Source organism: Triticum dicoccoides, chromosome 7A (assembly GCF_002162155.2).
Source record: "Triticum dicoccoides isolate Atlit2015 ecotype Zavitan chromosome 7A, WEW_v2.0, whole genome shotgun sequence".
Classification (NCBI taxonomy): Eukaryota; Viridiplantae; Streptophyta; class Magnoliopsida; order Poales; family Poaceae; genus Triticum; species Triticum dicoccoides.
This window is the reverse complement of record NC_041392.1, coordinates 710362604-710378055: the sequence shown is the minus strand read 5'-3', so window position 1 is coordinate 710378055 and position 15452 is coordinate 710362604. Positions and strand designations below refer to the sequence as shown.

Here is a 15452-nt window from a genome sequence, read left to right as displayed (position 1 = left end):
CAACATGTACCTTTGGAGACACCTGTAGAGCACCTTTATAATCACCCAGTTACGTTGTGACGTTTGGTAGCACACAAAGTGTTCCTCCGGCAAACGGGAGTTGCATAATCTCATAGTCATAGGAACATGTATAAGTCATGAAGAAAGCAATAGCAACATACTAAACGATCGGGTGCTAAGCTAATGGAATGGGTCATGTCAATCAGATCATTCACCTAATGATGTGATCCTGTTAATCAAATAACAACTCTTTGTCCATGGTTAGGAAACATAACCATCTTTGATTAACGAGCTAGTCTAGTAGAGGCATACTAGTGACACTCTGTTTGTCTATGTATTCACATGTATTATGTTTCCGGTTAATACAATTCTAGCATGAATAATAAACATTTATCATGATGTAAGGAAATAAATAATAACTTTATTATTGCCTCTAGGGCATATTTCCTTCAAGGAGGACCTAAAAAATATGTACAAAAAGTGACACCTCAGTTCAAAGAAATAATACCTAGTCGAATCACTTCATAAGATCGAAGGCAAGAGACCCATGGAGCACCATCGGCCTCGACGACAGTTTCCCCACCAGCGTGGGCGGTGGCATACAATCCGCCGCCCTGGACTCATGGACGCCTTCCACCATCAGGCTCTCGAACGACCAGCGCTCGGTGTGGCTACAGAGCAGAAGCGTGCAGTGATGCTATGATATGTGGCCCGTGACCCCGACAAGGTTTCTTTCTCCTACACAGCCCCGACCGGTGCATCGGCCGCCAACAACAGAGGTGGCGAACGACGCAGCTTGACTTCTCTGACTGAAGCGGGCCATAACAACTTCCTTCTTCCCTGGGGTGGCCCTCCTGCGGCGTAGCCACCAATGACACGGGTCCTCGCGACCAACGGCAATGGCTCCCCATCTCCGGCTGCTCCGGTCCCGGGCGCAAGCGGTACGACGACACCCTTCACTACGGCCCTGCCTGCGACGGCGGCGGCTGCACTAGGTGGACCTCCGGCAAAGAGCAATGGTGGCGTCCCATGGCTACCTGTAGCCACGACTCCCGGTTGCATATCGGCATGGCCGATGCCCTCCACTAGGGCATGTGTAGATGTTCAAGTGTGAATTGGGGACAAAAGTTGGTTATGCCGAGAGGGCTTACTGGAAATGCACCATAGATTTAATGATGAAAGAATAAGTATGCATAAGAACCTTAAAGGTAGTTAAACACAACGTTGTTGAACCTATAATATTAATATATATGCCCTGTTGCAACGCACGGGTAATTACCTAGTCTTGTCTTAAAAAGAATGTGCCATCCCTGAACGATTGCTGCACCACACATTCTAGGGCCTTGTTTGGTACAGATTGGAGGATGATCTGGGCCCCACATATTCGATCCAAGGCCACATATTGGAGTTTCCATGTTTCCAGTGAATGCCAGCTTTCGTCATATAGATTCTCCGTCGTTTCCATTGACCGAGCTGGCTCCCGTGTGTTGAGGGCTTTTTACACTTGCAGAAGATCTCTAGATCAACACGCAAACAAAAGTTGACACAAATTCTACAACGAGCACTGTTGTGCAAAGTGGACACATCACATTCACATGGGTTAGGCTGGCTACAGTCCTTGTGATAGCAAATAGAACCATAAACGGATGGGTATTTTAGGATAAAGGCCTAGCCATGAGTCTCCGCCCTTGTTCGGGCAAAAAAAAAAAACGACTGGTTGTGAGTGATCCATGGGTTCCTCGAGTAATGCATTACGTTCCACGAAGTTTCCTAGTTAGCATTTCAAGCCAAAGGCACAGCCACGAGCCTGCCTGACTCGTCTGCACAAACTAGGCAAAAATGTCACGTTGGATCGGTTCATGGTTGTAAGTGAGGTTGGTACCCAAACCCAAACCCAAACCCAAACCCAAATGAATGGCGCGTCAAGTGACGGAGGAGTGCTAGAAATTGAAGAGGGGACTGCGCCATGCTGCTTCATATTTGGAGAGGAGGAAACTTGGTGGAAGTTGCGAGCTCAAAGCTCATATCTCATCAAACGTACTGCAGGTTAACACACGCGCACACAGACGGACGCAGCTCCTCTGACGTACGGCGCACTCGCTGACGTGTGGACCCGGACCCACGCGTCAGTGGCCCAACGTCAGGTGGCCGTACATCAGGGGATCCGGCTCCCACGCGCACACAGACACGATTCTAGCGGCCGCCGTCGTCATCGAGGAACTGAACCGTACCGGGGTGGAATGCAGTTTCCCGGGAGTTGCTAGCTTGGCAATGCATATATATAAAGGACACCGGCCGCCCGGCCACTCTCTCACACGTATACGTACCAAGAAGAGGTCGAGGGAGGGACGAGGTTTCTCCAAGCAGAGACCGGTCCTCTGCAAGCTGCAACTAGGATCTTGAACGGCCGGCGCCAACGTACTGGTCCGGCATCCGTCGCCCTGCAGGTACGTTATTCATTCCACAGTTGATTAGCACCTACTGGCTAGCTAGTATGGATATATATGTAGCTGCAAATCAGAGTGGAACTTCTTCATTTACCTTGTACTAGCTAGTTGATCTGGATTGGATTATATATGTAGCATAATTACCTTGTGGCTAGCTACTTTGTGGTAGAACAGTATGCATTGCAGTGTACGTACCATCCTGCTAGGTGACATGATTGACTCTGCATACGCATTTATTACTACTTTTGGTCATCGATATGTCTGGCTTTAGCCGTGTGTTTTAAAGAAGAAGAAAAACAGTTAAATAAACACATGGAGTATATATCTGGCTTTACCATCCATGTACAGTATGTACTACTGGATGGAACAAGTAATTTACAGTACGTGGTGTTCCCTCCGTTCACAGATACAAGATGTTCTAACTTCTTTCTGAATTGGATTTATATAAAGATGTTTTCGTGTGTTTGTTCACTCATTTCAGTCCATGTTGAAATATCCACAACATCTTAAGTTTGTGAACAGAGGGACTATTAAATAAACACATTGACTTTTGCCGCTTCTCACTGAGACAATGGAACAACTGGAGATTTCGGCACCCATCTTCGCTGATCCTCTCCCAAGCCAGGTATATATATTTACCTTGTTTGATCGATCAGCTCACATATTCATGCTAGACACCATGCATGACTAGGTGGATGCTTGGTTTCATTTCAATCAAAATGGAGCTGGCCTGCATTTCTAAAATAAAAAAACCGTAAGTTATCTGAAAGAATAGTATAAGCACAACCAAAATAGTCAATGCAATGTATTGAGGAACATTCCCTGGTTTATTCAACTTCCATTTTAACTAGATGTAATATATCAATGTTGACTAGCATAGTTCATATATGATCCACATTCTTTAGTTCTTACTAAATCTTACTTGGATATAAAATTCACAACGGGCTCCCGAAAATCCTAGCATGAAATTAACATATATTTCATTGCTCTGATGACAGGAGGAGATTGAAGTTTACTCAACATGTGTGGATTATGACACCATGGACTTCCAAGCACTCTTAGAAGGACCCCATGATGAACATGATCTGGACAAATTGTTGAAAGGTATGATATTTAATTGTTGCGTCCATTCCAAACTTCATCACAGAAGCAAGCAATTTATCCTTGGTTCGATTTTGAAACCAATTAATGTATGAAGCTTTCCTTGCAGGTGCATTCAGTCCTACTTATATAAAGGAGGCAAATTTAATTCATGAGGCAAGATTTTCACACATGCAAAAGTACAAATTCGCTAAACAAATGAACGTGCCAAATGGTATTGAAAATATGTTTCGTCATTGCAGATTGAATGTAAATTTTATTCACCAACTAGTGATCATGGTATGACAATACAAACACTTGCGCTTGCTCCACCGGAGGCATTGCCTGAGAAAGAGGAGCCCCCTGCCACCACGGCCCTTAACGAAGGAGCAGGAGGGAGAGGAGAAGATGAGGAGTTGAGAGGGGGAGGGGGGGCCAGGTATGTGCCACCTTGTCACCGGAGAAGCATGAGGCTTGCGCCCACCGCCACACCGCCGGAGGAGGGGGCCTGCGATCTACTGGGTATGAATTGTGAAGGCCACTAGTTGAAATATATCATTTGTCATAGTTCAAGTAGTTAAACGCATACATTGTGTGCTTCAGATCAGATGCTAGAAAGTGGTTGGAGGCATGGGAGTCGCGTGAGAAGTGCACACAAGAGAGGAACATGGTCGATTAACACGGAACCATGCTCTCGGTACATGCACTCTGCAGGTAGAGGCCAAAAACGTGGGCAGAGAAGAAACAACGACCATTGGACATCTCAAGAGGTCAAAGAACTAGTGGATGGCATAGCTGTATATGGGGTTGGTCACTGGAGTAAGTTGAAGAATGAAAGGTTTCCAACATCTGTTCGAGCGGCAGAGCATCTTAAGGTACAGTCAATTGGTGATTTATTGAACCCTAAAGCACATGCATCTATAGATGCCGTCTCTGCTCGTCACTTTGTTGTTTCTCGCATTTTTTTCTCTGTTAATCTTTTATTTATCTATATTTTTTTGCAAGAGATGATAAGTTTAATGTTTTGTTTAATCTATCAGGATAAATGGAGAAATTTGTTGAAAGCCTACACGGTCAGGCCCACGTCTAAAAAGAAGGTTTTATTCCATAAGTTGATTGAATTCATCATGGAGCGCCGCTGATTTTTATCTCTTACATTTCTTAAATTTCAGGGAAATGCAAAAAGAAGGATCTCGCCTCCTCTGGGTAGGGATTGCGTTAAAAAGATCCAGAGGTTAGCAGCTGATTACCCTAGAAAATGAAGCACTCTGTTCTGACCCAGCAACTAGAAATGTCGTATAGTACTTTTGGTGTAGCAGTGCAGTGACCCAGCAACAAGAGTTCTGTTATTTTTCTAGAACTGCGAAGCATAGGCTGTCATATTAAGTGTATCGAGAGTAGAGACTAGGTTGAACCATCTGGAGGGAGCAGCTTCTATCTCCTGCCTAACTGCCTATACAGCCTAGTGAAGCACTCTGTTATTGATGAAATGGAGAGGTGGTTTCCTGATCCAGAGATCGAGAAGGCTTGTGAATGTATGTAGTGATGAAAACTATACATCTGCACTATTAGCATAAGTTTTAGTACATCACCAGGTTCACTTTGTGAAGAGACATCAAGAGGCACACATGAACTTCCATCACATGTTAAGTGACAGTGATGCAAAGCATCTGTTGTTTTACATTTTTGGTTCACTTGCCTAAGTTGCAGAGCATCGTAACATTTTTTGGTGGTGAAATAAAACAAACCACTAGATAACAAATAATTTGGTGATGCCCAAGTTGTCTAAATGACGGTTTGTTAGAGTTGGATGTTGCAAAACACCTTTTCAAGTTGTACAGGGAAAGCTCAAAATAAACACAAAGGAAAGCTCACGTGTTCATAGGGGTTTCTTCTTGTTTGATGTAGTCATAGAATTGGTGGATCATATTCTCAGAGAAGTCCAAAGCAATCACAGCTGAGTATGCCCCAGAGCTTGCAAATTTCCTTGAAAACAAGCCACTGGCACATCTATAACATCAACGAGTATACCACCAGCCACTGGTTGGAAATATTATTGATCTATTTGGAAGTGATAAAGCCAACAGCAGACCAACATTATATGCATATTAATACGAATATTTTCTTGGCATGAGAAAATGGAGACAGCCTTTTGTTGCAGCACCAAAACATGAAGCACCAAATACTTGGTGCGACAGATTTACTCCCTCCGTTCCTAAATGTAAGTCTTTGTAGAGATTTCACTATGGACAACATACGGATGTATCTAGATGCATTTTAGAGTATAGATTCGCTCATTTTGCTCCGTATGTGGTCCATAGTGGAATCTCTCCAAAGACTTATATTTAGGAACGGAGGGAGTACGACTTAATATAAATAGTTTCTCACTGAGCAGTAACAGCTTAAGGCTATGGAATTGAAGAATGAGGCAGCCAAGAAATGTACCTCTTCATCACGGCCAGGGAAGCCACTCCGATTGAAGTTCTGACGCCACCCCCTCTCATAAAGAAAAGAGATGAGCAGGCTCTCGAACAGCTCGGTTCTAGCAGGCTTATGTTCACTGTATTCTTTCATTCCTGAGGTGACAGTGAGATCCAAAAAAACATCTTTGCTGGAGAATGATTGCATTTTTAACTCTTGAATCCGGACCTACAAATCGCTGGCCTGCGACACACGTAGAAGCCAAAACAGCATAAATCTTAATCCAGCAACCAGATATGCATGAGAGATGAAGATAATTCATGGACTTTAGAAGCCTGCCCTTATCAGCAGTTCATAGCAAACAGGGCATGCGAACACCTCGGTCTTTGAGGCATCATTCAGCTCAGTTTTGATCTCCTGAAACTGTTCACATAGTGAACATCAGTTTCACACGTTATTGTGAATGAAGTCCAATGGCATAACATCAAAGGCTTACACTTAATGCGACTGTAAACTATGCAAGTATTAAACAGGCTGCTTGTTTTCCAAAGCATACACGATCGCTTGCTAGCAAGATTAGCTCTTCAGAGTTAAATTGCAGAGACCGCTTATCCTATGCATGTAAGGCAACAGAAATACAGATATCAGCAGCCATATAACCATTTAGCTCGGTCACTAATCTACAACGCCAGGTTCAGTCTTTCCCTCTGGTAGCCAAATACCAGCAGTGCACGCCATGAGGACACGCAGCACCTCCCCAAACTGAAAAACTCTGCTAAACTTACGGCTAGCTCGAGTCGATTGATTACTCTACTAAATACTTACAAAGCTTGGTTCCTGCCAAAGCCCCGGCTAGGCATAACGCCAAACATTTGGTGGGCGACAATGGTTCCCACAGCGCGTTCTCTTGCCTTCCCTGAGATGAGAATCAGCTAGTGGCGTAGGTATATGCCGAGTCGAGGGCGATGGCCGCCGCGGCGACGGTCACCCGGCGAGCCGGCAGCGGCAAGCCTGGGCTGCGGCCTGCTGCCAAGGGGGCAGGGGACGCGTGGGGGATGGAGCGACGGGGAGGAGGAGGAGCAGGAAGCCGCCGCGGCTCTCACCGCAAGCTCCATGGGAGCTGCAAAGCAATTGCAGTAGTATGCTGCAGCCTGGAGCCTGGAGACGCGCCGGCCGGCGAAGGGAAGGAAAGAAATGCTCTGCCTTTCGCAAGGTCCGTCCGGCAGGGGAGGGAAGAGCGGTGGAGATGAGAAATGGATGGGGAGTGGTGAGGTTAATTGCCGGATCAAGAGGATCTGGGGCGCGTCACACCGAGGGTTGGTTCAGTCTCGTTGGGAGGTTGTGCAAGGCATGTCCATCTTCTCCCTCATTGCCACCGGGCCTAGGCGGCGCATCTAGCCTTGACGGCTGCTGGGCACTGCTATGGCGCGCACAACAACAATTAGCAAGATGACAGTGCGACAGTAATAGGAACTAGGCAGAGAGAAGTTCAGTGTGAGCATGTCGATAGAGTGGTGAGGGCACTTTGTTGACAACAAAACGACCAGATTCACAGGCAAATAGCTAGCACAACGAAGGTGACCGATTCCAAGCGACCGGGCATATGCTCTCAACAATGCACATCCCCTGGTCCCAGTATCTCGCAGCGACAGTAGTAGCACCGCGCCTCGCCGGTTGCACCATCGCCAACTAGATGTGGTCTCTTGCAGCATCGGCGACCGCAGGTCACAGCATCTCGCGCCACCATTCGTAGCCTCGTGCCTCGCCATGCGGCATCGGTGGTTGTAGCCACCGGCAGCCCATTCACTCCATAGTCTTTGTTGTAGGGCACAAGGAGGCGATGCTTTTGTAGGACACCGGTTTCCTGCAACAATGGAGGCTTCTCCTTGCAGCGTCGATGCCCACCTACGCAACACGTGTTGTGTGTGTGTTGGGAGCCTCTCACAACATCATTCATGCGCGGGAATTCAGTGGATTGGGAGTAGGCAGTAGCCGGCGATGGAAGGAAGAAGAGGGGAGTGGGGAATTGGGGATGAACCATGGGCCGGTGCACAAAGAGATAAACGTAAAAGGAGTGGGAAAGGGGCCTGTGTGTGAGGCACAATAGGACACAATAGGTTTGATTGCCGGCAATACATATAATGTGAAGTGAGCATCTACACCACGGTAGAGGGCGGCAGTATAACACATGTCGGACATGTTGAACAGGGAAAGTGGGGATTGGTAATTTTGATTCCAACCGTGACAAGTGCAGCCAGAGCTTTGCTTCATGATTTTCAGACAAAATAGAATGTGAAAAGGTTAGATCTTTATGAGTTTGTTTTACCCATAAATTGGTGTACGCCTTTCTATCCTGCCGCAGGTAATATTAGAGATGCACCTACAATGACAACTCGGATTGCCCGGCCACGAAACAGATTCATCAGGAAGACCACCCTGATCGCATATTGTATCAAGTCACCTGCTATAATGAGCATTCCTTGCCCAGAGAGTTTCAGTTGCAGCAGACCATCCAGAACAGAATGGCGGTCTCCATCTGCTTTGATTCATCTGGGGCTCAAGAACCTGGAGCAAATGCCAGCTTGCCTTCTTTGAGTGCAACAACACCATGCGGCGCGCCTTCAGAGCACACGAACAAGCCCCCTGTGCTGTATTCAGAAGCCCATGTTGTTGTAGAACAAAAACCGATCCGTACCGTGATCCAGTCCTGCCCTGCAGCACAGAGTGCCGAGATGCATACTCCGCTGGTACAATTTCTGAAGAAATAGATGCACACGTGCACAGTAAGATTCACTTCCATCAGATTCTTCCATTTTTTGTAAATGGGTCAAAGGAAAACAAATGATTTTGGTTAAAAGAATTAATATGATACACATGTTTTTCACATATATACATGCTAGACCTCCAGATGTTTGCATGTAAGATGTGGCCAAGATTTTCTTAATTAAATTGAAATGCTGCTAATTCAAAAGGCAGAGTTCAAAAGCAATGAATATTTTCCTTGCCCAGTTATGTTATATAGTACATACACAATAAGAATGGATTAGCATAGTAACACGCTGGATGACAAATCGCAGCTGTCAAATCATAGTATAAATATATGCAGCATGGTCATAAATAAGTGCAAATATCTTGGTGATATGAAACATGGAATAGAAAAGACCAGAAATATATGAACATGAAAGATGGGCAGCACAATCTTATTCCAAATCATGTTTGGTACCTTGACCATCAACTGCTGGATGCCACTACATCAGTAAGCAAAATCAAGTTCAGGAGAAATCACTATTCTGCAAAATTTCAAGAGACATGTTTTATTATATTCATATACATGAATTTCATTCTTAAGGATTTGTTTGCCTTCAAGCAATAATTAGCCAGCAGGCTCGTCCAGATAGACCTGATCATGAAGAGAGAAGAAAAACAAGGATAAGCCTCAAATAAAAAAAGGTTAAATGAGCGAAGTTAAAAAAAAATCCTTAGATTACTTATTAGGATATGGCTTAAGAAAATTAATTGTGGATGGCCATATAAATGCTAGGCTTCATACCAGTCAATAAAATAAAATGGCGAGAAAATAATATTATGGCAGAAAACAACAATATTTATGGGGATACCGAAGCCATTTATATAATCATACTTGTATACAGGGTAAGCATGGACAGAAGAGAAGTCATAAATAAAAATTATGTATATGCATCAACATAGCAATCCTTCACTCAGAAAAATAAATTCACCGAACATGGTACAATTTCAGGACATATTTTTAGAACTCCAGTAAAAGGGTTATTCCCATTAATTTGTCAATAGGAGCAGCCTCCAGCAACATCTTAAATTCATGCAAAAGGAGAAAGCTCAACGATAACCTTTGGTCACAATAAAAGTTTAAAATCTAGCATATAAAACAAGCTAAGTAGCACGTATTTTGCAGCTTCTCAACCCCTGGATGCTCAAAACTTTAACCCCGGCCAACACGAGCTTCCAAAGCCTGCTCCCTCTCAACCATTCTGCAATAGGGACCAAAAACAAATCTGTAGCAAAGTACGAAACACGAAAACAGATTAGTAAGACAATATTCCTTTTCAAAACAAGCAGTGTTTCTTATTTCCAAAATTGACCAACATGTTAGGTTGTCGCCATAAAAAATAGTAGGTGATCAACTTTCTCCTTTGTAGTATGAAAACAACACCTTTAGTATGCAGAACTAGTTTATACATATACCATATAACCAATTTACACCAATATAAATTTCTGGGAGAATGTCATGTGGTCGTTCAGTAAAATAAAACTAAGTACATAAATTATAACAGTAAACACCCCTTTAGCATGTACTAATATCTAAGAATAGCTTATGCCAAGAATCATTCTGACCAAAACACACTTAGCTATGACTGAATCTAAGACTTCAAATTCTCATTATGTACTTCTAATGCAGAAGCCCGAGAGATCTGTTTCGACAATACCAGGCACAATTACATTTTAATTGGAAATTATACTAAACAAATGACAAGCACAAAGATTCGTCTCCCATCCAGGGATCAAGAAAACATATAATCTAAGCAATCATGCACAGTAAAAATATGGATGGTAAAACAAGTTAGGATAAGGTCTGGCAGTACACTTGGAGTAATTACCTGTCCAGAAGCCATAGGAAATTATCGTTGAAAATTTTCCGAAGTAAAAAGATGCGAGTAGCGGTCTCCGAGATCTGCCAAAATCAGTTGACCACAACCAGTATGAACATCACCTGCACAAATTTGGGATTGAGAGGGGATACCAAGATAATGTAATTGTTTGGTGTAAGAAGGAATAGTACATGAACAGGAAAGAAGGTAACCTAGCCAAGTACCCTGCTGATGGACCTGTACCGAGGCAGCGGAAGGATGGGCAGATCACCAGCCATGAATGCCTGCAAGGAAGCTGTAGAATGATTGCTTCCTTCAAATCCCAGCAGAGCAGTTTCGCTCAGCCGAACAGCCATGGTGTTGGCCTACATCGCCCACGTTCCCTGGGTGGGCTGGCCTCTCTAGCCATGTCAGTTCTCCTTGCCCTAAACCATGGGACCGGTTGATCCATCGCGTCCTCTCTCTCACAGCGACCGTCCACGTCAGCTCACTCCCCCTCCCCTCTTACAGCAGCGGACGCAGCCCTCTAGGACTTTTGACCCCAGAATCGGAACCGTACGCTGATGGCCAGAGTAGACGGCAGATCTGACAGTTGAGATTGTTCAAATGACGAAAATGGAAAGCCAAAAACTCGCAAGGCATGAGAGGGTTGGAAAGTTGCTTAGTTTTACTGTCCTAAAAAAATGTGGCCAAATTTTCTTATGTCGGAAACATAGCTCGGCACGACATAGTTCATTGACCACGAACCAAGGCCTAGTTCTTGTTTGTTAGTGTGTGGGTCGGAAATGACCTGAGTGGGTTGTGATAACTCCAGTTGCCAATTTCATTGTTTATTAACAAAAGAAAATCCTTTCTTCATTAATATTTTCCTACAGTGTTTATAAAGTAACTGTTAAAAGCACAGTTCAACAACCACAAACCAGACAATTTCTTGAAGCGGAAAAGATAAGAAAATTTATACAAATATTAAAAAAAACATGAGTTAGGTGAGGTTCTTTTGATCTACACTCTTAAAAAAATTATAACTATCAATCCCATGGTTGTAGAAATATTATATAATAAAGTATCTCCTAATCATAGTATATGTATAATCTGTTAAATTAAGGACATCTTACTTATTCGTAGTTAAAAAGTTATTTCCTATCCTTTCAATTTTCTTTGTGATATAACATATTTTTCACTCTAACACTGATTTCTAAGATGATACATATGGGCTTTAGAAAGTATCTGTTGAGCTAAAAATTATGACATTAATATTGTGAAATCATCTCAACCATCAAAGTGCATAGATAAATAGGAAAGCTAACTTCTGTCCCACTGCTTTTTTTGCAATGAAAAACTCATAGTAGTGCTTTTTAAACTATATGATTTCCTCGGTGTGGACAGGATGAACCTGCATCAGAAAATCCCGGTGCATCATCTTCATCCTCCTTCACCTCTCTGGCTCTCTCTTCACCACGGCTTCCCTCTAGCTATTCTCTCTTAAGCCCATCTCCTGCCTACAAGCTAAGCATCACCACCATGATGTGGGCTTCTAGGACCTTCCTAGTAGTCACCACCAGGTTGTAGCGTCAGAATTCAAGATCATCCATCCCTAAATCCCTAGATAGGGTTCTACCCGGTCTAGGGCGTAGCCTGTAAGGGAAGGACGGAGGAGGGCGAGGGAGATTGTGCGGCGGCCGGCGGCAGGGTGCCGTCCTTGCAGATGGTGCGGCGGCGGCATACACAGGTGGCGGCTAGGGTTTAGGGTTTCCGGCTCCTCAGGGAGCCGGGCAATAGAATTATCTTATTGCTTAATTCTCAAAAGTGTCTTACAACTTGTTTATATAACCACGATGTGAAATAAAACTAAGATAACTTGTGGGCTAAGCCCCTAACTAAGCCTGTCCGGTGGGCCTCCTAAGGGTATAAGTCTGCCCGGTCATAACACTTCCATATATAAGTTTGAATCGTCATTTTTGTGAAGAGATGTAATACTTTCTGTATTGTTATTATTTTTGCTAGACACAACCTCAGACTATGGTTCACAAAGGGATAGAAATATGTTCTTTCCAAATGACTATAGGGATCTCACAATTTCAATAGATATTCCAACATCTTATGCGCACCAGAATTCTCTGCGTCCTTTACTCTTGACATCGGATCACCTATAGTCACACAACTAGCACCTGGGGTTTCTACCTGAACGGAGTAAACAAATGTCCTATCATGTGCCGGGCCATCTTCCTTCTCTAACCTGAAAAAAATGAAGTAACTGTGTAGAGCTGATCCAGGCAAAATGTCAAGTTAGATAATGCAACAAGTGGTAAGCATTCAAATTCTCAATGTGCCAAAACCATCAGTTACATTAAAATAACTCTCAGCCCACCACCCAAACATAATGGCATTACAATCCAAAGTAAGAGATACTTTTACTCCCACAGATTGCACCTAATAGTTTCTGACTTTCATATGAAGAAACCTAACAAGCGTCACGTGAATATAACAAGCTGGAGATTAATCAGCAGCTTCATATAACTACAAAAGCAGTGATGTCATTGAAATCAAACCTTAAGAGAACTCAACTCAAAATAAAAGCAACATCAGACATCTAAAAAAGGCAAAATATGTTTGGATAGAAGCAGTACATGGACGATGACCACCACAACCCCCACCCCTAATACAATGGAAGAATCTTCTAGTGACATAACCCTAAGTACTAAAAAGTACATAAAAGTAAACGACAATATTCTTCTCTGCTTTATTGAGAGAGAGCCGCCCCTTTATAAAGCAGACAAGACTTGACGAACAAGCTGGTAAATCTATTGATACTCTAATACGATATCTAAACTGATTGAACTCTTTCTTAACAAAGTCACTTAATCAACTAGGACTCCAATTAAGGGACAAGACTCCACATTTGATGGGCTGGCCCACATAACATTTCTCCCTTCCTAGAAAAACAGCTTGTCCACAAGTTGTGGGTTGTCAGTAGCCTCCCAGGGAACCTTGGGTGCTACCAATTGTGGCGCCATCTTGGTCGTAGTCATCAACCTCGACAACACTCTACTAACTCAGCTGGAGTGAGGAGGCGAACCTGCCTTGGCGGGGTTGTCTCTAAAGTGGTCGACAAGAAAACAAGTGCTAGTGGTGTTGGCGAGGAAGGTAGGCCCAAAAGGCTAGAGTGGTGTTGTTGTTGGAAGGAAATGTCGTTGCTGATATGCCTTGGCAAAGAAGATGGCGGTGTGGAGGTTAGATGGCCGTTGAAGCTCCACGTTAATGTGAAGACCATTGGCCAGCCCTGCAATGCACCAAAACCGTTATCGGGATGGTGTTGATGGCTCATTGATGTGGCACATGAGTGCTAGAAACATGTTGGTGTGTGTCGATAACCGAGGAAGTGAACAACAGACGTGCCAACTCGCCCAAGGGATTGGCGCAAAGTGACGGCCCAAAATAAACGTGGCAAGCTTCCTTTAAGTGCTCCAATGTCGGCATGTCGAATCGTCTTGATGTGGCAAGCCTCGTCCATGCGTTGTGCCATTGTCCACGAAGAAACTGCTTGCACCTATTAAGCCAATCAAGAGGATCGACTGAACCATCGTCATACATCAGGTGCAAGCTTGCCACGTTTATTTCGGGCCGTCACTTTGCGCCAATCCCTTGGGCGAGTTGGCACGTCTGTTGTTCACTTCCTCAGTTACCAACACACACCAATAGGTTTCTAGCACTCATGTGCCACATCAATGAGGCATCAACACCATCCCGATAATAGACGTGCGACACCTGCAGGCATTACCGCCGACGACACCGAGGCACTAAGCTTTCACTCTGGCCCTCACACACACTTTGTCAAGGATACGAGCCACTAGACCCATCACGACAAAGGACCCACCACAATGAACCAAAGGACTTGCTCTAGATCAAGATCAGAGCTTGGCTGCCACCGACTGAGACAGCTACGCCAAGGCCACCCGCCGTCCCTCCCTCGTAGCCGATGCTGACAAAGAGAGCACTCAACACCACCATTGTGATGCTCGTCGGAGACCCAACCGCGCGGTCCACCATCCAAGGCCATCACCCGGGCATCCAAACGCCACCTCCCAGAAACACCGCTGCGACAACCACTACAACTCAACCGAGATCTTAGTGAACATGCAGGAAACCGATGGGCAAGATGCACCTTATGGGCCACCGGACGAGGCCGCGGAGCGACCCTCCTGGTCAGGCACCTCCCAACCCAAAGCACTGACAGGCCAAGGCCAAAGGCCACGACCGTATCGCCCCACGCGCCAGCGATGGGGGAGAACAATGCCACCTCAGAGGCCATTGGACGTGGCCATGGACTAACCTTATTAGTCAGATCCAGCGATGCACATCACCTCCATGCCCGCGGGCATCTCCCATCCCAAGGCAGCACAGGCCGTGGCGATGCTCAAGAACGTGTCACCCGTACACGCAACACCAGGGGAGTTGCACGCCACTAGCCTTGAGTGGAACCCCATGGCTCCTGGAACCACGTCACTAACAACCCCATGCGCAGAGATACAATCGAGAGAGGAGGAGCAAGGGTAGAGAAAGGGGGGAGGAGCGGCCCACCGTGGTCGTGGGCCAACCGGTGGCTGCGGCACTGGCGCTGGGAGGACATGAAGAGAATGGTGGTGGGAAAATCTAACCCCCAAATCTCCCAGCAAGACGACGTGGGGTCCTCACAAGGGGGTTAATACTACTGTTGAGCAAGAACACTGAAGGATCAGACTGCCAACATATATGAAAATTAGGGTTTCCGTGCTTGCACCATATAACCAGCAACCAAGGGAAGCAGAGCCATGATATTGATCTTTACACGAACACGGCAAGGTCAAGAGTCTGAGGGTAAGGAAGGATGGTAATGGGTGCA

At 44.9% G+C, this 15452-nt stretch overlaps 1 protein-coding gene and 1 long non-coding RNA gene across 2 annotated transcripts in view; both read right to left on the bottom strand.

Moving 5' to 3' along the window:
* Window positions 1–2778: 2778 nt before the first annotated feature.
* On the bottom strand, window positions 2779–7290 carry LOC119332158. Its single transcript, XR_005160834.1, has 3 exons — window positions 6774–7290; window positions 5973–6371; window positions 2779–3185 (listed from the first exon to the last, which is right to left on the bottom strand). It is a non-coding gene; the product is annotated as an uncharacterized LOC119332158 (long non-coding RNA).
* A 5353-nt stretch (window positions 7291–12643) lies between these two features.
* LOC119333979 (ribonuclease 3-like protein 2) overlaps window positions 12644–15452 on the bottom strand; it is a 6125-nt gene continuing 3316 nt past the window's right edge. Inside the window, exon 4 of the mRNA XM_037606671.1 lies at window positions 12644–12809. Within this exon, the coding sequence (XP_037462568.1) occupies window positions 12644–12809 (166 nt within the window). The remainder of the gene's footprint in view (window positions 12810–15452) is intronic.